Below are 19351 nucleotides of genomic sequence, written 5' to 3'. Positions count from 1 at the left end.
TGGGGAATGGCGCGAGTGCTTCTGTTCATGGTGTTGGCACGGTCGATCTGAAGTTTACTTCGGGAAGGATCGTGCAGCTGAAGAACGTGCAGCATGTCCCCGCCATCAAGAAGAACCTCGTTAGTGGCTCCCTTCTATGTAGAGAAGGGTTTAAGTTGGTTTTCGAGTCTAATAAATTAGTTGTTACAAAATATGGACTCTTTGTTGGAAAAGGTTATGAGAGCGGAGGGATGTTCCGCCTTTCCCTCGTAGATTTTTGTAATAAAGTCGTGAACCATATTCATTCGAATGTTAATGAATCTGAAGTTTGGCATTCACGTCTTTGTCACATTAGTTTTGGTGTTATGACGCGGCTAGCCAAGTTGGATTTAATCCCGAGTTTCACTTTAGCCAAAGGTTCTAAGTGCCTTTCATGTGTGCAAGCTAAGCAACCTCGCAAGCCTCATAAGGCCGCGGAGGAGAGACACCTGGCACCATTAGAACTCATACATTCTGATCTTTGTGAGATGAATGGTGTGTTGACTAAAGGTGGAAAGAGATACTTCATGACATTGATAGATGATTCCACTAGATATTGCTATGTGTATCTGTTAAATACTAAAGATGAGGCTCTACACTACTTTAAAATCTATAAGGCAGAAGTTGAAAATCAACTTGAAAAGAAAATTAAACGAGTCCGGTCAGATCGTGGTGGAGAGTACTTCTCGAGTGAGTTTGATTCCTTCTGTGCGGAACACGACATTATTCATGAGAGGACGCCTCCCTATTCACCCCAGTCAAACGGGGTTGCCGAGCGGAAAAACCGTACTCTAACTGATTTGGTTAACGCCATGTTAGATACATAGGGTTTATCCAAGGCATGGTGGGGGGAGGCTATATTGACGGCATGTCATGTCCTGAATAAAGTTCCGACAAAGGATAGTGAGATCACTCCCTATGAGAAATGGGCAAAGAGAAGGACGACACTCTCGTACTTGCGCACTTGGGGCTGTTTGGCGAAAGTCAACGTGCCGATCCCCAAAAAGCGTAAGCTTGGACATAAGACCGTGGACTGCATTAATTTGGGCTACGCTAAGAACAGCGTTGGCTATAGATTTCTAGTAGTGAAATCTGAGGTACCTGACCAGAAGATCGGTACAATTATGGAGTCTAAGGATGCTACATTCTTTGAGGATATTTTTCCTATGAGAGATATGCAAAGCACTTCTAGACAGGAATCTGAGGAGACTCCTGAACCTGCCATCCCTATGGAATATTATGAACAAACACATGATGAAAATCCCGAGGAGGATGACGAGGAAACCCTTGGTAGGGGCAAGAGACAAAGGACTGCAAAGACCTTTGGTGATGATTTCTTCGTTTACCTCGTGGATGATACTCCCACTTCTATTTCAGAAGCGTATGCCTCTCCAGAAGCTGACTACTGGAAGGATGCGGTCCGTAGCGAGATGGATTCCATCATGGCTAACGGGACATGGGAGATCACTGACCGTCCCTATGGTTGCAAACCACTAGGATGTAAGTGGGTGTTCAAAAAGAAGCTTAGGCCCGATGGTACGATTGAAAAGTACAAGGCTAGGCTTGTGGCCAAGGGCTATGACCAGCAAGAAGAGGAAGATTTCTTTGATACTTATTCACCTGTGGCTAGACTGACCACCATTCGAGTATTACTCTCGTTGGCGGCCTCACATGGTCTCCTCGTCCATCAGATGGATGTTAAGACGGCTTTTCTAAATGGAGAGCTAAAGGAGGAAATCTACATGCAACAGCCTGATGGCTTTGTGATAGATGGTCAGGAAAGAAAGGTGTGTAGGTTGATAAAATCTTTATATGGCCTGAAACAAGCACCTAAGCAATGGCATGATAAGTTTAATACAACTCTGACATCTGTTGGTTTCGTTGTTAATGAGGCTGACAAATGTGTATACTATCGCCATGGTGGGGGCGAAGGAGTTATACTGTGCTTGTATGTTGATGACATACTGATATTCGGAACAAACCTCAAAGTCATTGAGGAGGTCAAATCGTTTCTATCTCAGAACTTTGAGATGAAAGACCTTGGTGTGGCTGATGTTATCTTGAACATCAAGCTACTGAGAGATAATGAGGGTGGGATCACACTTCTGCAATCCCATTACGTTGAGAAGGTGTTGAGTCGTTTTGGATATTCGGACTGCACACCATCTCAAACACCATATGATCCTAGCGTATTGATTCGAAAGTCCAAAGGCATGGCTAAAGATCAATTGAGATACTCTCAAATCATTGGTTCACTGATGTACCTAGCGAGCGCAACGAGGCCTGACATCGCGTTTGCTGTGAGCAAACTGAGCCGGTTTGTTTCCAAACCGGGTGATGTACATTGGCATGCTGTTGAGAGAGTTATGCGCTATCTGAAAGGTACTATGAACTATGGACTTCACTATACAGGATACCCGTCGGTACTTGAAGGGTATAGTGATGCGAATTGGATCTCTGATGCTGATGAGATGAAGGCCACAACTGGGTATATGTTTACTCTTGGAGGTGGCGCTGTTTCCTGGAAGTCTTGCAAGCAAACGATCTTAACGCGATCGACAATGGAAGCAGAATTAACGGCATTAGACACATCTGGTGTTGAAGCGAGATGGCTTCGAGATCTTTTGATGGACTTGCCATTGGTTGATAAACCGGTTCCGACTATCCTTATGAACTGTGACAATCAGACTGTCATCACCAAGGTGAAGAGTTCAAAGGACAACATGAAGTCCACCAAACACATAAGAATGAGATTAAAAGCTGTCAGAAAATTAAGAAACTCCGGAGTGATAGCGTTGGACTATGTCCATACGGCTAAGAATCTGGCAGATCCCTTTACAAAAGGGCTATCACGTGTTGTGATAGATAATGCATCGGGGGAGATGGGTATGAGACCCACATGAGTTGCCATGGTGGTAACCCAACCTATATGATCGGAGATCCCGTGAACTAGGACCTGGGAAAACAAGCCAGTGGTGAACTGAGGAGAGTAACTATACTAACCCACTCCGTTGGAGATGCAATACTCTCGATACTGCATGGTAGGATGACTACGGTCTCAATGTGTTCCAAAGCTTATAAAAGCAAGATGCTATCCTACAGAGCGATCTTTGGAGGAACACACCTATATGAGCCCGACTGCTGGTCACAGTCTATGAGATTGGGGTGATCTCTAGTAAGCTCATCAATAGGCCAGGAGTGTGACTTATATGCTCCACCCGAGGGGTCAGCCTTCGGCAGCCTAGTACTAGTAAGACATGTAGTGAAACTTCTTTACGCCAAACTGACAATTCAAGGCATAGTCCATTGTTCAGTTGTGAAGGAGTGTAGCCACTTGTTCTAGGTGAAGTTCAACCTTAACAGGTCTTTACTGAAACACTGGTATATCGAAACAGCAATTGGAACAGAGGACACAATGGGCCCTAGAGATCTGGTGGGGGATTGCTGAAATCTGAGATGGGCTCTAGGCCCATATTGCAATTTCTGAAAAATCTCTAAGGGCCCATGTGGGTTATATGGCACTAGGTGTGGTGGGAAGTTTAGTCCCACCCCGGAAGTGGAAGGAGAGTTGGAGTGGTTTATAAGGGTTTCTCTTCTACATGCTATTGGAGCTTGAGAAGAAAAGAGGCCCTCGCGCACTCCTCCTCCGCCGCCCGCCTCGCCACGCCACGCCTCGTTACGACGCGACGCGACGCGACGCGGGTTGCGGGATTGAGCCGAGCCGAGCTCACACCTACGCGCTTATTTTTGCCAGTCACTAACGGAGAGTTTTCTGACAGCTGGGCCACGATCTGAGACGTCGGATCGTGGGCTGTCACGGACTCGGACGTGGGTCGAGCCCACGTCTCTCCACGCGGCTGCGCCTATAAGTATGCGGTGTCTCCTAACCCTAGCCGCCACGAACAGATCACATCTGCTCACGCGCACGCCCACCGTCGTTCCTTTGCTGCTGCTGCCGCCGGTGACTCCATCCCGTCTGCCACGTACACGGTCGACGGGAGAGCAGGTCTCCGAAACCACGCCCTTCTGGTTCCTGTACGGGGTGAGGGGCGAATAGGTTTTTGGGCAGCGATTACGCGACTGCTCGCTTCCGACCGTCTACTTCCTCTACGTCCTCGTCGCCTTCGTCATCACCATGTCCACCGACGCCGACCGTGCCGCCGCCGAGAAAGCTGAAGCCGACAAGAAGGTCGCTGAGGACGCCGCTGCTGCCACCAAAGCCGCGGCCTCTGTGTGGCCTACTGGAGGGTATAACTCGTTTATCCTGCTCCTGATTATTTTCATATTAGCAGTACTAGCAGTATGCGTAGATTTGTCTACTGTTTGCTTAGTACGTGCACGTTTAGATCAGAGTCAGTGCGTCATCAACTTAGTCAATGCCATGCTAGTGATTTACTCATGGATTAATTTAATCGAGAAATTCCCTATTTACTCAACAATCCAAAAACCTATTATGTGTAGGAATTTCTCGGCAAGTGGCTTTGCCGCTGCACTGAAACCGGATAAGTTTACCGGTACATACTTCAAGCGTTGGCAGACTAAGACCGAGTTATGGCTCACGGCTATGAACGTGTTCTGGATCACCGGTGTCTCCACGGGAACGATTGCTCCTGAACAGGAGAAGGCGTTCAAGGAGGCTACCGTTATGTTTCTCGGAGCAGTTCTTAGCGTGATCGGAGATAAACTGGTCGACGCATATTTACATGTGCATGTCGCCAAGGACTTGTGGGAGGCGCTCGAATCTAAATTCGGGGCCGCCGATGCAGGGAGCGAGATGTATATTATAGAGCAGTTCCACGATTACAAGATGGTTGAAAACCGTCCTGTATTGGAGCAGGCTCATGAGATAATATGCATTGTTAAGGAACTTGAGCTTCTCAAGTGCGAGTTACCGGGCAAGTTTGTCGCGGGCTGCATAATCGCTAAGCTCCCTAATTCCTGGAGGAACTTTGCCACCACTCTGAAACATCAGAGGCGTGAATTCTCTGTGGAGGATGTCATTGGCCATCTGAGTGTTGAGCAGAATTCGAGGGCAAAAGACTCGCACGGAAAAGGGGCCGAAGGGACTTCTGTTGCCAACATGGTGAACCAGAAGAACTTCAACTCCCACAAGCCCAAGGGAAAGAACGGTGTCCAACACAATACCGACTTTAAGAAGAAGGGTAAGAAGGCCATCAAGAAGAACCTCGTTAGTGGCTCCCTTCTATGTAGAGAAGGGTTTAAGTTGGTTTTCGAGTCTAATAAATTAGTTGTTACAAAATATGGACTCTTTGTTGGAAAAGGTTATGAGAGCGGAGGGATGTTCCGCCTTTCCCTCGCAGATTTTTGTAATAAAGTCGTGAACCATATTCATTCGAATGTTAATGAATCTGAAGTTTGGCATTCACGTCTTTGTCACATTAGTTTTGGTGTTATGACGCGGCTAGCCAAGTTGGATTTAATCCCGAGTTTCACTTTAGCCAAAGGTTCTAAGTGCCTTTCATGTGTGCAAGCTAAGCAACCTCGCAAGCCTCATAAGGCCGCGGAGGAGAGACACCTGGCACCATTAGAACTCATACATTCTGATCTTTGTGAGATGAATGGTGTGTTGACTAAAGGTGGAAAGAGATACTTCATGACATTGATAGATGATTCCACTAGATATTGCTATGTGTATCTGTTAAATACTAAAGATGAGGCTCTACACTACTTTAAAATCTATAAGGCAGAAGTTGAAAATCAACTTGAAAAGAAAATTAAATGAGTCCGGTCAGATCGTGGTGGAGAGTACTTCTCGAGTGAGTTTGATTCCTTCTGTGCGGAACACGGCATTATTCATGAGAGGACGCCTCCCTATTCACCCCAGTCAAACGGGGTTGCCGAGCGGAAAAACCGTACTCTAACTGATTTGGTTAACGCCATGTTAGATACATCGGGTTTATCCAAGGCATGGTGGGGGGAGGCTATATTGACGGCATGTCATGTCCTGAATAAAGTTCCAAAGGATAGTGAGATCACTCCCTATGAGAAATGGGCAAAGAGAAGGACGACACTCTCGTACTTGCGCACTTGGGGCTGTTTGGCGAAAGTCAACGTGCCGATCCCCAAAAAGCGTAAGCTTGGACATAAGACCGTGGACTGCATTAATTTGGGCTACGCTAAGAACAGCGTTGGCTATAGATTTCTAGTAGTGAAATCTGAGGTACCTGACCAGAAGATCGGTACAATTATGGAGTCTAAGGATGCTACATTCTTTGAGGATATTTTTCCTATGAGAGATATGCAAAGCACTTCTAGACAGGAATCTGAGGAGACTCCTGAACCTGCCATCCTTATGGAATATTATGAACAAACACATGATGAAAATCCCGAGGAGGATGACGAGGAAACCCTTGGTAGGGGCAAGAGACAAAGGACTGCAAAGACCTTTGGTGATGATTTCTTCGTGTACCTCGTGGATGATACTCCCACTTCTATTTCAGAAGCGTATGCCTCTCCAGAAGCTGACTACTGGAAGGATGCGGTCCGTAGCGAGATGGATTCCATCATGGCTAACGGGACATGGGAGATCACTGACCGTCCCTATGGTTGCAAACCACTGGGATGTAAGTGGGTGTTCAAAAAGAAGCTTAGGCCCGATGGTACGATTGAAAAGTACAAGGCTAGGCTTGTGTCCAAGGGCTATGACCAGCAAGAAGAGGAAGATTTCTTTGATACTTATTCACCTGTGGCTAGACTGACCACCATTCGAGTATTACTCTCGCTGGCGGCCTCACATGGTCTTCTCGTCCATCAGATGGATGTTAAGACGGCTTTTCTAAATGGAGAGCTAAAGGAGGAAATCTACATGCAACAGCCTGATGGCTTTGTGATAGATGGTCAGGAAAGAAAGGTGTGTAGGTTGATAAAATCTTTATATGGCCTGAAACAAGCACCTAAGCAATGGCATGATAAGTTTAATACAACTCTGACATCTGTTGGTTTCGTTGTTAATGAGGCTGACAAATGTGTATACTATCGCCATGGTGGGGGCGAAGGAGTTATACTGTGCTTGTATGTTGATGACATACTGATATTCGGAACAAACCTCAAAGTCATTGAGGAGGTCAAATCGTTTTTATCTCAGAACTTTGAGATGAAAGACCTTGGTGTGGCTGATGTTATCTTGAACATCAAGCTACTGAGAGATAATGAGGGTGGGATCACACTTCTGCAATCCCATTACGTTGAGAAGGTGTTGAGTCGTTTTGGATATTCGGACTACACACCATCTCAAACACCATATGATCCTAGCGTATTGATTCGAAAGTCCAAAGGCATGGCTAAAGATCAATTGAGATACTCTCAAATCATTGGTTCACTGATGTACCTAGCGAGCGCAACGAGGCCTGACATCGCGTTTGCTGTGAGCAAACTGAGCCGGTTTGTTTCCAAACCGGGTGATGTACATTGGCATGCTGTTGAGAGAGTTATGCGCTATCTGAAAGGTACTATGAACTATGGACTTCACTATACCGGATACCCGTCGGTACTTGAAGGGTATAGTGATGCGAATTGGATCTCTGATGCTGATGAGATGAAGGCCACAACTGGGTATATGTTTACTCTTGGAGGTGGCGCTGTTTCCTGGAAGTCTTGCAAGCAAACGATCTTAACGAGATCGACAATGGAAGCAGAATTAACGGCATTAGACACATCTGGTGTTGAAGCGAGATGGCTTCGAGATCTTTTGATGGACTTGCCATTGGTTGATAAACCGGTTCCGGCTATCCTTATGAACTGTGACAATCAGACTGTCATCAACAAGGTGAAGAGTTCAAAGGACAACATGAAGTCCACCAAACACATAAGAATGAGATTAAAAGCTGTCAGAAAATTAAGAAACTCCGGAGTGATAGCGTTGGACTATGTCCATACGGCTAAGAATCTGGCAGATCCCTTTACAAAAGGGCTATCACGTGTTGTGATAGATAATGCATCGGGGGAGATGGGTATGAGACCCACATGAGTTGCCATGGTGGTAACCCAACCTATATGATTGGAGATCCCGTGAACTAGGACCTGGGAAAACAAGCCAGTGGTGAACTGAGGAGAGTAACTATACTAACCCACTCCGTTGGAGATGCAATACTCTCGATACTGCATGGTAGGATGACTATGGTCTCAATGTGTTCCAAAGCTTATAAAAGCAAGATGCTATCCTACAGAGCGATCTTTGGAGGAACACACCTATATGAGCCCGACTGCTGGTCACAGTCTATGAGATTGGGGTGATCTCTAGTAAGCTCATCAATAGGCCAGGAGTGTGACTTATATGCTCCACCCGAGGGGTCAGCCTTCGGCAGCCTAGTACTAGTAAGACATGTAGTGAAACTTCTTTACGCCAAACTGACAATTCAAGGCATAGTCCATTGTTCAGTTGTGAAGGAGTGTAGCCACTTGTTCTAGGTGAAGTTCAACCTTAACAGGTCTTTACTGAAACACTGGTATATCGAAACAGCAATTGGAACAGAGGACACAATGGGCCCTCGAGATCTGGTGGGGGATTGCTAAAATCTGAGATGGGCTCTAGGCCCATATTGCAATTTCTGAAAAATCTCTAAGGGCCCATGTGGGTTATATGGCACTAGGTGTGGTGGGAAGTTTAGTCCCACCCCGGAAGTGGAAGGAGAGTTGGAGTGGTTTATAAGGGTTTCTCTTCTACATGCTATTGGAGCTTGAGAAGAAAATAGGCCCTCGCGCACTCCTCCTCCGCCGCCCGCCTCGCCACGCCACGCCTCGTCACGACACGACGCGACGCGACGCGACGCGGGTTGCGGGATTGAGCCGAGCCGAGCTCACACCTACGCGCTTATTTTTGCCAGTCACTAACGGAGAGTTTTCTGACAGCTGGGCCACGATCTGAGACGTCGGATCGTGGGCTGTCACGGACTCGGACGTGGGTCGAGCCCACGTCTCTCCACGCGGCTGCGCCTATAAGTATGCGGTGTCTCCTAACCCTAGCCGCCACGAACAGATCACATCTGCTCACGCGCACGCCCACCGTCGTTCCTTTGCTGCTGTTGCCGCCGGTGACTCCATCCCGTCTGCCACATACACGGTCGACGGGAGAGCAGGTCTCCGAAACCACGCCCTTCTGGTTCCTGTACGGGTGAGGGGCGAATAGGTTTTTGGGCAGCGATTACGCGACTGCTCGCTTCCGATCGTCTACTTCCTCTACGTCCGCGTCGCCTTCGTCATCACCATGTCCACCGACGCCGACCGTGCCGCCGCCGAGAAAGCTGAAGCCGACAAGAAGGTCGCTGAGGACGCCGCTGCTGCCACCAAAGCCGCGGCCTCTGTGTGGCCTACTGGAGGGTATAACTCGTTTATCCCGCTCCTGATTATTTTCATATTAGCAGTACTAGCAGTATGCGTAGATTTGTCTACTGTTTGCTTAGTACGTGCATGTTTAGATCAGAGTCAGTGCGTCATCAACTTAGTCAATGCCATGCTAGTGATTTACTCATGGATTAATTTAATCGAGAAATTGCCTATTTACTCAACAATCCAAAAACCTATTATGTGTAGGAATTTTCGGCAAGTGGCTTTGCCGCTGCACTGAAACCGGATAAGTTTACCGGTACATACTTCAAGCGTTGGCAGACTAAGACCACGTTATGGCTCACGGCTATGAACGTGTTCTGGGTCACCGGTGTCTCCACGGGAACGATTGCTCCTGAACAGGAGAAGGCGTTCAAGGAGGCTACCGTTGTGTTTCTCGGAGCAGTTCTTAGCGTGATCGGAGATAAACTGGTCGACGCATATTTACATGTGCATGTCGCCAAGGACTTGTGGGAGGCGCTCGAATCTAAATTCGGGGCCGCCGATGCAGGGAGCGAGATGTATATTATAGAGCAGTTCCACGATTACAAGATGGTTGAAAACCGTCCTGTATTGGAGCAGGCTCATGAGATAATATGCATTGTTAAGGAACTTGAGCTTCTCAAGTGCGAGTTACCGGGCAAGTTTGTCGCGGGCTGCATAATCGCTAATCTCCCTAATTCCTGGAGGAACTTTGCCACCACTCTGAAACATCAGAGGCGTGAATTCTCTGTGGAGGATGTCATTGGCCATCTGAGTGTTGAGCAGAATTCGAGGGCAAAAGACTCGCACGGAAAAGGGGCCGAAGGGACTTCTGTTGCCAACATGGTGAACCAGAAGAACTTCAACTCCCACAAGCCCAAGGGAAAGAACGGTGTCCAACACAATACCGACTTTAAGAAGAAGGGTAAGAAGACCTTCAAGAAGAACAAGAAGGACGAGGGCTGCTTTACTTGTGGTTCGGTTGAACATTGGGCCAACAAGTGCCCAAACAAGTACAAGAAGTCAGGACAGGACTCCAAGTCTGTCAACATGATTGTGGGCAACAATGAGAATGGTGCATCTGGGTACGGTAATTTATTTACTGTTTTTTCAGTGTTTCAACCCAACGATTGGTGGGTGGACACAGGTGCAGGTGTTCATGTGTGTGCTGACATTTCATTGTTCACTTCTTACCAGGCCACAGGTCACGGGTCCGTATTGATCGGGAATGGCGCGAGTGCTTCTGTTCATGGTGTTGGCACGGTCGATCTGAAGTTTACTTCGGGAAGGATCGTGCAGCTGAAGAACGTGCAGCATGTCCCCGCCATCAAGAAGAACCTCGTTAGTGGCTCCCTTCTATGTAGAGAAGGGTTTAAGTTGGTTTTCGAGTCTAATAAATTAGTTGTTACAAAATATGGACTCTTTGTTGGAAAAGGTTATGAGAGCGGAGGGATGTTCCGCCTTTCCCTCGCAGATTTTTGTAATAAAGTCGTGAACCATATTCATTCGAATGTTAATGAATCTGAAGTTTGGCATTCACGTCTTTGTCACATTAGTTTTGGTGTTATGACGCGGCTAGCCAAGTTGGATTTAATCCCGAGTTTCACTTTAGCCAAAGGTTCTAAGTGCCTTTCATGTGTGCAAGCTAAGCAACCTCGCAAGCCTCATAAGGCCGCGGAGGAGAGACACGTGGCACCATTAGAACTCATACATTCTGATCTTTGTGAGATGAATGGTGTGTTGACTAAAGGTGGAAAGAGATACTTCATGACATTGATAGATGATTCCACTAGATATTGCTATGTGTATCTGTTAAATACTAAAGATGAGGCTCTACACTACTTTAAAATCTATAAGGCAGAAGTTGAAAATCAACTTGAAAAGAAAATTAAACGAGTCCGGTCAGATCGTGGTGGAGAGTACTTCTCGAGTGAGTTTGATTCCTTCTGTACGGAACACGGCATTATTCATGAGAGGACGCCTCCCTATTCACCCCAGTCAAACGGGGTTGCCGAGCGGAAAAACCGTACTCTAACTGATTTGGTTAACGCCATGTTAGATACATCGGGTTTATCCAAGGCATGGTGGGGGGAGGCTATATTGACGGCATGTCATGTCCTGAATAAAGTTCCGACAAAGGATAGTGAGATCACTCCCTATGAGAAATGGGCAAAGAGAAGGACGACACACTCGTACTTGCGCACTTGGGGCTGTTTGGCGAAAGTCAACGTGCCGATCCCCAAAAAGCGTAAGCTTGGACATAAGACCGTGGACTGCATTAATTTGGGCTACGCTAAGAACAGCGTTGGCTATAGATTTCTAGTAGTGAAATCTGAGGTACCTGACCAGAAGATCGGTACAATTATGGAGTCTAAGGATGCTACATTCTTTGAGGATATTTTTCCTATGAGAGATATGCAAAGCACTTCTAGACAGGAATCTGAGGAGACTCCTGAACCTGCCATCCCTATGGAATATTATGAACAAACACATGATGAAAATCCCGAGGAGGATGACGAGGAAACCCTTGGTAGGGGCAAGAGACAAAGGACTGCAAAGACCTTTGGTGATGATTTCTTCGTTTACCTCGTGGATGATACTCCCACTTCTATTTCAGAAGCGTATGCCTCTCCAGAAGCTGACTACTGGAAGGATGCGGTCCGTAGCGAGATGGATTCCATCATGGCTAACGGGACATGGGAGATCACTGACCGTCCCTATGGTTGCAAACCACTAGGATGTAAGTGGGTGTTCAAAAAGAAGCTTAGGCCCGATGGTACGATTGAAAAGTACAAGGCTAGGCTTGTGGCCAAGGGCTATGACCAGCAAGAAGAGGAAGATTTCTTTGATACTTATTCACCTGTGGCTAGACTGACCACCATTCGAGTATTACTCTCGTTGGCGGCCTCACATGGTCTCCTCGTCCATCAGATGGATGTTAAGACGGCTTTTCTAAATGGAGAGCTAAAGGAGGAAATCTACATGCAACAGCCTGATGGCTTTGTGATAGATGGTCAGGAAAGAAAGGTGTGTAGGTTGATAAAATCTTTATATGGCCTGAAACAAGCACCTAAGCAATGGCATGATAAGTTTAATACAACTCTGACATCTGTTGGTTTCGTTGTTAATGAGGCTGACAAATGTGTATACTATCGCCATGGTGGGGGCGAAGGAGTTATACTGTGCTTGTATGTTGATGACATACTGATATTCGGAACAAACCTCAAAGTCATTGAGGAGGTCAAATCGTTTCTATCTCAGAACTTTGAGATGAAAGACCTTGGTGTGGCTGATGTTATCTTGAACATCAAGCTACTGAGAGATAATGAGGGTGGGATCACACTTCTGCAATCCCATTACGTTGAGAAGGTGTTGAGTCGTTTTGGATATTCGGACTGCACACCATCTCAAACACCATATGATCCTAGCGTATTGATTCGAAAGTCCAAAGGCATGGCTAAAGATCAATTGAGATACTCTCAAATCATTGGTTCACTGATGTACCTAGCGAGCGCAACGAGGCCTGACATCGCGTTTGCTGTGAGCAAACTGAGCCGGTTTGTTTCCAAACCGGGTGATGTACATTGGCATGCTGTTGAGAGAGTTATGCGCTATCTGAAAGGTACTATGAACTATGGACTTCACTATACAGGATACCCGTCGGTACTTGAAGGGTATAGTGATGCGAATTGGATCTCTGATGCTGATGAGATGAAGGCCACAACTGGGTATATGTTTACTCTTGGAGGTGGCGCTGTTTCCTGGAAGTCTTGCAAGCAAACGATCTTAACGCGATCGACAATGGAAGCAGAATTAACGGCATTAGACACATCTGGTGTTGAAGCGAGATGGCTTCGAGATCTTTTGATGGACTTGCCATTGGTTGATAAACCGGTTCCGACTATCCTTATGAACTGTGACAATCAGACTGTCATCACCAAGGTGAAGAGTTCAAAGGACAACATGAAGTCCACCAAACACATAAGAATGAGATTAAAAGCTGTCAGAAAATTAAGAAACTCCGGAGTGATAGCGTTGGACTATGTCCATACGGCTAAGAATCTGGCAGATCCCTTTACAAAAGGGCTATCACGTGTTGTGATAGATAATGCATCGGGGGAGATGGGTATGAGACCCACATGAGTTGCCATGGTGGTAACCCAACCTATATGATCGGAGATCCCGTGAACTAGGACCTGGGAAAACAAGCCAGTGGTGAACTGAGGAGAGTAACTATACTAACCCACTCCGTTGGAGATGCAATACTCTCGATACTGCATGGTAGGATGACTACGGTCTCAATGTGTTCCAAAGCTTATAAAAGCAAGATGCTATCCTACAGAGCGATCTTTGGAGGAACACACCTATATGAGCCCGACTGCTAGTCACAGTCTATGAGATTGGGGTGATCTCTAGTAAGCTCATCAATAGGCCAGGAGTGTGACTTATATGCTCCACCCGAGGGGTCAGCCTTCGGCAGCCTAGTACTAGTAAGACATGTAGTGAAACTTCTTTACGCCAAACTGACAATTCAAGGCATAGTCCATTGTTCAGTTGTGAAGGAGTGTAGCCACTTGTTCTAGGTGAAGTTCAACCTTAACAGGTCTTTACTGAAACACTGGTATATCGAAACAGCAATTGGAACAGAGGACACAATGGGCCCTCGAGATCTGGTGGGGGATTGCTGAAATCTGAGATGGGCTCTAGGCCCATATTGCAATTTCTGAAAAATCTCTAAGGGCCCATGTGGGTTATATGGCACTAGGTGTGGTGGGAAGTTTAGTCCCACCCCGGAAGTGGAAGGAGAGTTGGAGTGGTTTATAAGGGTTTCTCTTCTACATGCTATTGGAGCTTGAGAAGAAAAGAGGCCCTCGCGCACTCCTCCTCCGCCGCCCGCCTCGCCACGCCACGCCTCGTCACGACGCGACGCGACGCGGGTTGCGGGATTGAGCCGAGCCGAGCTCACACCTACGCGCTTATTTTTGCCAGTCACTAACGGAGAGTTTTCTGACAGCTGGGCCACGATCTGAGACGTCGGATCGTGGGCTGTCACGGACTCGGACGTGGGTCGAGCCCACGTCTCTCCACGCGGCTGCGCCTATAAGTATGCGGTGTCTCCTAACCCTAGCCGCCACGAACAGATCACATCTGCTCACGCGCACGCCCACCGTCGTTCCTTTGCTGCTGTTGCCGCCGGTGACTCCATCCCGTCTGCCACATACACGGTCGACGGGAGAGCAGGTCTCCGAAACCACGCCCTTCTGGTTCCTGTACGGGTGAGGGGCGAATAGGTTTTTGGGCAGCGATTACGCGACTGCTCGCTTCCGATCGTCTACTTCCTCTACGTCCGCGTCGCCTTCGTCATCACCATGTCCACCGACGCCGACCGTGCCGCCGCCGAGAAAGCTGAAGCCGACAAGAAGGTCGCTGAGGACGCCGCTGCTGCCACCAAAGCCGCGGCCTCTGCGTGGCCTACTGGAGGGTATAACTCGTTTATCCCGCTCCTGATTATTTTCATATTAGCAGTACTAGCAGTATGCGTAGATTTGTCTACTGTTTGCTTAGTACGTGCATGTTTAGATCAGAGTCAGTGCGTCATCAACTTAGTCAATGCCATGCTAGTGATTTACTCATGGATTAATTTAATCAAGAAATTGCCTATTTACTCAACAGTTGTTGAGGACTTGAGGTCTATCTGAAAAAATGAAAAATGAAAAATGAAAAATGCCTCATATAGATATTGCCTTCATCGTCTCGTGCTCAAACTCACTTGTTTGCTGCCCTACCGACAGGTGCTTCCACTTCGCCCGTTCGTTAGTTACGCAAAGTTTCGTGCTTCAGCCCGTATGCCACCCCCTCTGATCCAGGCAGCCATGCTCACATGGCCGGAAGCGTTGATGGCATGGCACCGTACCTGCGTACGCGTGCATTACAAGCCCGGCAAGTACAGTGTGCCGCACAGCACGACGGACCTCAAATTCCTCCCACAGTTGCCGTTGGCAAAGCCGTTCCGATATTTCGCCGATCGAAGGAAATGCAGAGGAGGTCCTTTGCTACGAAGTCTAGTCTGAATACGTTTCAAGACGCGTTTCCCGTGGATCGAGAGTCCCAGTAGTCAAGGTCAACTCGCTCGTCATCCACAAGACGGAAGCTCGAGACAGTAGCCACCACCGTCACCCTAGACCGTGAAATGTTTTTCTTTGCAGCTGCTGGGACACCGTAGACCAGGGGCTCCTCACCTCAAGGTTTGCATGTCGACGCACAGCAAAACAAGCACCTGATACCACACCAGTAGTAAGAAAGTGCCTCCACAGTAGTACTCCCTCCGTAACTTATAATCAGACATTTTTAGACACTATGACTGTCAGAAAAACGTCCTGACATATACTCCATACGTCCCGAATTAATTTTTGTAGAAATGGATGTATCTAGACATATTTTTAGTTCTAGATACATCCATTGTACGACAAATAATTCAGGGCGGAGGGAGTATTAAGTATTAAACTACAGAGGTATTAGTAAACTACTTCCTCCGTTCCGAATTACTTGTCTTGGATTTGTCTAGATACGGACGTATCTAGACTTATTTTAGTGCTAGATACCTCCGTATCTTGACAAATCTAAAACAAGTAATTCGGAATGGAGGGAGTAGTAGTAACAGCAAGGCACAACAATACTACTGTGATCCATCATGGAAGATCGGGTTAACATAACATTCTCAGCGAAACAGTTGTCAACTTCCACGGCAGAAAACCGAGTCTTCTCACGCAAATACATACCACGGCTCGAGAGTTTACAGTGAATATATGGACGAATCACCTGATTGTACGTTAGTTGTTTTCATTCATTCATCAGGGATCCAACAGAGCATCTCGAGCAATCGGTTTCAGATTATTCTTAACAACGAGTGGCGACTTCAATCGCCGCTGGCACACCCCTTGCATCCGCAGTGGACACATTCTATCACCGTCTCTTCCCTGAGGTGCTTGGGGACCCTGCAGACGCAGGTGGTTGCAAAGTTGTGGTCTCGTGTCTGTATGCAGCGGAGGCAGCAGAGACGCTCATAACCTGGCTGCAAGAGACAAGAGAGAAAATAGTTAGCAGTGCGCCATGAGGATGTTGAATTAAGGCAATCAAAGTAGCTGTTACAAGGTAACCATAGCTTCGGAACTAGGTAAACTCTGGTGATTACTGTACAAAACTAGAGAGAGAACTGAACATGATCCAACATACTGTAAGTCTGTAGCAAATACTAGTAGTTGCAACAGCACACTAGTAACAAAAAATCATCATGGGGTACTTGATATTCAGGCAATATGTCCAATTGCACACGTCAGGAGCAGGGGCACTTGTCTGTCTGAGTGTGCATTCATAAGTTAATAAATGATACTTCCTCTGTAAACTAATATAAGAGCGTTTAGATCACTACTTTAGTATTCTAAATGCTCTTATATTAGTTTACAGAGGGAGTACTCGCATAAAGGCCATGGTGTGCAAAATAGGTGAGCAAAATACGGTCAGTGTGCAAGGAAGGTGCATCTGAAATGAACTGATCTTAATTACTCCTCCGATCCATTATTACTTGTCGCAGCTTTAGTACAACTTTGTACTAAAGCTGCAACAAGTAATATGGATCGGAGGGAGTATATATTTCATGAGGATGGCTGATGTTCAGGTGTTTATAGTCTAGCAAAACTGGAACATAATTGCATAATCAGAAGTCCCAAGAGACAACAAACTGGAGAAAAACATCCACCACAGTTAGTACTTAATACAAGCTCAAAATAATGCATGCCTAAAATGATCAAGCCCACCAACCTTTTTCCACTTAGCAATCAGATTTTTGTCTGCATAACCTTGGTCCAAGCAAAACTCATACAGCTCCTTTTTTATCTCCTTCCTTCGATAGTAGAGATCATATATATAACGGCTCTTTTGGTGAGAAATTCGGAAGATTGGCCAGAGAGCCTCACACTTCCTCTTCCCATCATGTGTATCATTCTCAGCTGCATCAAAAAAGATCACATTACTACCGTCCTGTAGCAGGAAATAGCAATATACCTCTGGAAAAAGATTCAACAAGCATTAAAAATTATACAGATATGCACACCTTCTCTCATTTTGGCTTCCAAATCACGGAGAGTTGGTTCAATAAGCTCCCATCCTTCAGGATACTTCACACGGCTCGTCTTTATCTTAGGCATGCTGCCTCAAGGGAATAAGCTTATTAGAACACGAACCTGTGAGAAACATAGAGCGCAGGTGGTCCTTTAAAATGCTTGCAAGGTAATTAGGTTGCACTTTTCAATTGCAAGTTGCCATGCATAACAAAGAAATAGCAGAGCAACCCTGTGGTAGAAAGTTCCTCCAAAGAGATGAACAACACAAGACATATTGGAATACCCATATTATACAAGCCACCCATGTATGACAGTGCCAGTGTGCAACCATGCTTATTAGGCCATCTCATCTCCGAACGCAAGCGCTAGGAAGCAAGAATAGCCTGCACTAGGGAGCTATCAGCCTAGTAGGATAATTTCTCCGACGAATTAACATGCTCCTTACTACTCTCTAATGTGCACAACAACACTTGGCCACTCATCCAGCATCTCGGATATCTATTGCTGCACTAGTGGATTCAGAGGCATGCTTAATTAACAAGGGGCATCGACTGAAGTACCCAGCCAGGAAGTCCCCAACGCAGTGAGAATTTTGTTCTTCGAAACTAAACTGGAACTAGTAGTAAAGTAGTAATCCAACACGCAGAAACCGAATCCTTAACAAGCTGGACGAACTGGGGCATCCGTCCTAGAGGAAATTTCTCGGATTAGGTCACCCATGACAATTCGAGCGGGTTAGGGTTCGTCGCCCACGGGAGAAATCGATCTCAAGCCCGGACGGATCCCCGCTCCACGGCAGTCGAGTAGAGAGGGGGAGGGGGAGGAGAAAAGAATACTCTACCTTCGAGCTGCCGCGCTTCGGTGGAGGGGGGCGGTGTTCGGCGGCGACGGCCCGACGACCGGACGAGGGGGCGGAAAGTTGTGTTGGATCTTGGCAGGAGCGGGCGGTCTAGCGTGGCCGTTGGGGAGGGCAGCCCCAAGTCCAACCCAGTCAGTCATCGCAGAGTCGGCATCGTCAAATATGCCTATTTTGGCCCAAGAAAACGCCTCCAAACCCGATAACTCAAAATCCGCAGCCCGAGCTCAGATAAACAGTAAAATTTAAAAAAAATCTAAAAAAATGGTGGTGCAAGATGCTTTTTTGCATGTACTCGATGCAAATTTTTGTTAAGTTTGAGAGCTCGTGGTAAAAAGGATAAAATCGATCGTAAACAGTGTAATTTTTAGAAGTTTTTTTTTTCTTACGGGGGTAAAAGAGTTTTATTCCGTAAGCATAGGGTTACAATCCAGAGGCAAAAGATCCTCCACACATGGTGGTCCTCTCCCGAGCCATACAACAGTAGTACACTCCGTACGACTATAGCATGCCAAACGATCTGCTACCCTATTTTGCTCACGCTTAATTTTTAAGGAAATAAACTCTCTATCTACCATGAGATGTTTAATCTCGTTCACCAGATGACCATACGCCGATCTTGACAGTCCTTCACCAATCATCGAGGAAATGGCCACGGAGGAATCTGACTGGACAATGATGGGCATGTTACAGTGTTGAATAGCTAATGTCATACCCTGCATTATTGCATGTAGCTCGGCTTTCAATGCATCACTACAGTTGAACAAATACCGATATGCGGCAAAAATTACCGACCCATCATGTCTCCTTAATACCATCTCTGCTGCCGCTCACCCATCCGCTGGGGAAAAGGCTCCGTCGACTGACAACGCAACTCGATCAGTAGTGTATGTTTGGGCCATGGAGTACTAACAACTTCCCGGTGTGTAGCAACCGCCTCAGTCTCCATTGCAGGCATTTTACCTTGATTATTTCATCAGTAGTGTATGTTTGGGCCAGCCTCAAGTAGCGTAAATAACTTTGTAGGTAATCA

General features: G+C 46.7%; 1 protein-coding gene across 2 annotated transcripts; it reads right to left on the bottom strand.

Annotated features, from left to right (window-relative positions):
- Positions 1-15997: 15997 nt before the first annotated feature.
- On the bottom strand, positions 15998-18458 carry LOC119281327 (protein BUD31 homolog 2). Of its 2 annotated transcripts, none has more exons than XM_037561860.1 (4): positions 18304-18458; positions 17453-17582; positions 17161-17348; positions 15998-16414 (listed from the first exon to the last, which is right to left on the bottom strand). In XM_037561860.1, the coding sequence occupies exons 2-4, from the start codon at positions 17544-17546 to the stop codon at positions 16259-16261; spliced, it is 438 nt and encodes a 145-aa protein (XP_037417757.1). In that variant the 5' UTR covers positions 17547-17582; positions 18304-18458; the 3' UTR covers positions 15998-16258. The 2 variants fall into 2 exon arrangements, with proteins under 2 accessions (XP_037417757.1, XP_037417764.1); XM_037561867.1 differs by having other exon boundaries at positions 17453-17547.
- Positions 18459-19351: the final 893 nt, after the last annotated feature.

The sequence above is a fragment of the Triticum dicoccoides genome, chromosome 1A (assembly GCF_002162155.2).
Source record: "Triticum dicoccoides isolate Atlit2015 ecotype Zavitan chromosome 1A, WEW_v2.0, whole genome shotgun sequence".
NCBI lineage: Eukaryota > Viridiplantae > Streptophyta > Magnoliopsida > Poales > Poaceae > Triticum > Triticum dicoccoides.
The sequence above is the reverse complement of the archived record's forward strand: the minus strand, read 5'-3'. Positions and strand labels throughout refer to the sequence as shown.

Coding starts and splice junctions, on each gene's coding strand:
- LOC119281327 (XM_037561860.1), bottom strand. CDS start 17,546: ATGCCTAAGATAAAGACGAGCCGTGTGAAGTATCCTGAAGGATGGGAG. Junction 17,349..17,452: donor GGAAGCCAAAATGAGAGAAG/GTGTGCATATCT, acceptor TTTTTGATGCAG/CTGAGAATGATACACATGAT. Junction 16,415..17,160: donor TGATTGCTAAGTGGAAAAAG/GTTGGTGGGCTT, acceptor TGTCTCTTGCAG/CCAGGTTATGAGCGTCTCTG.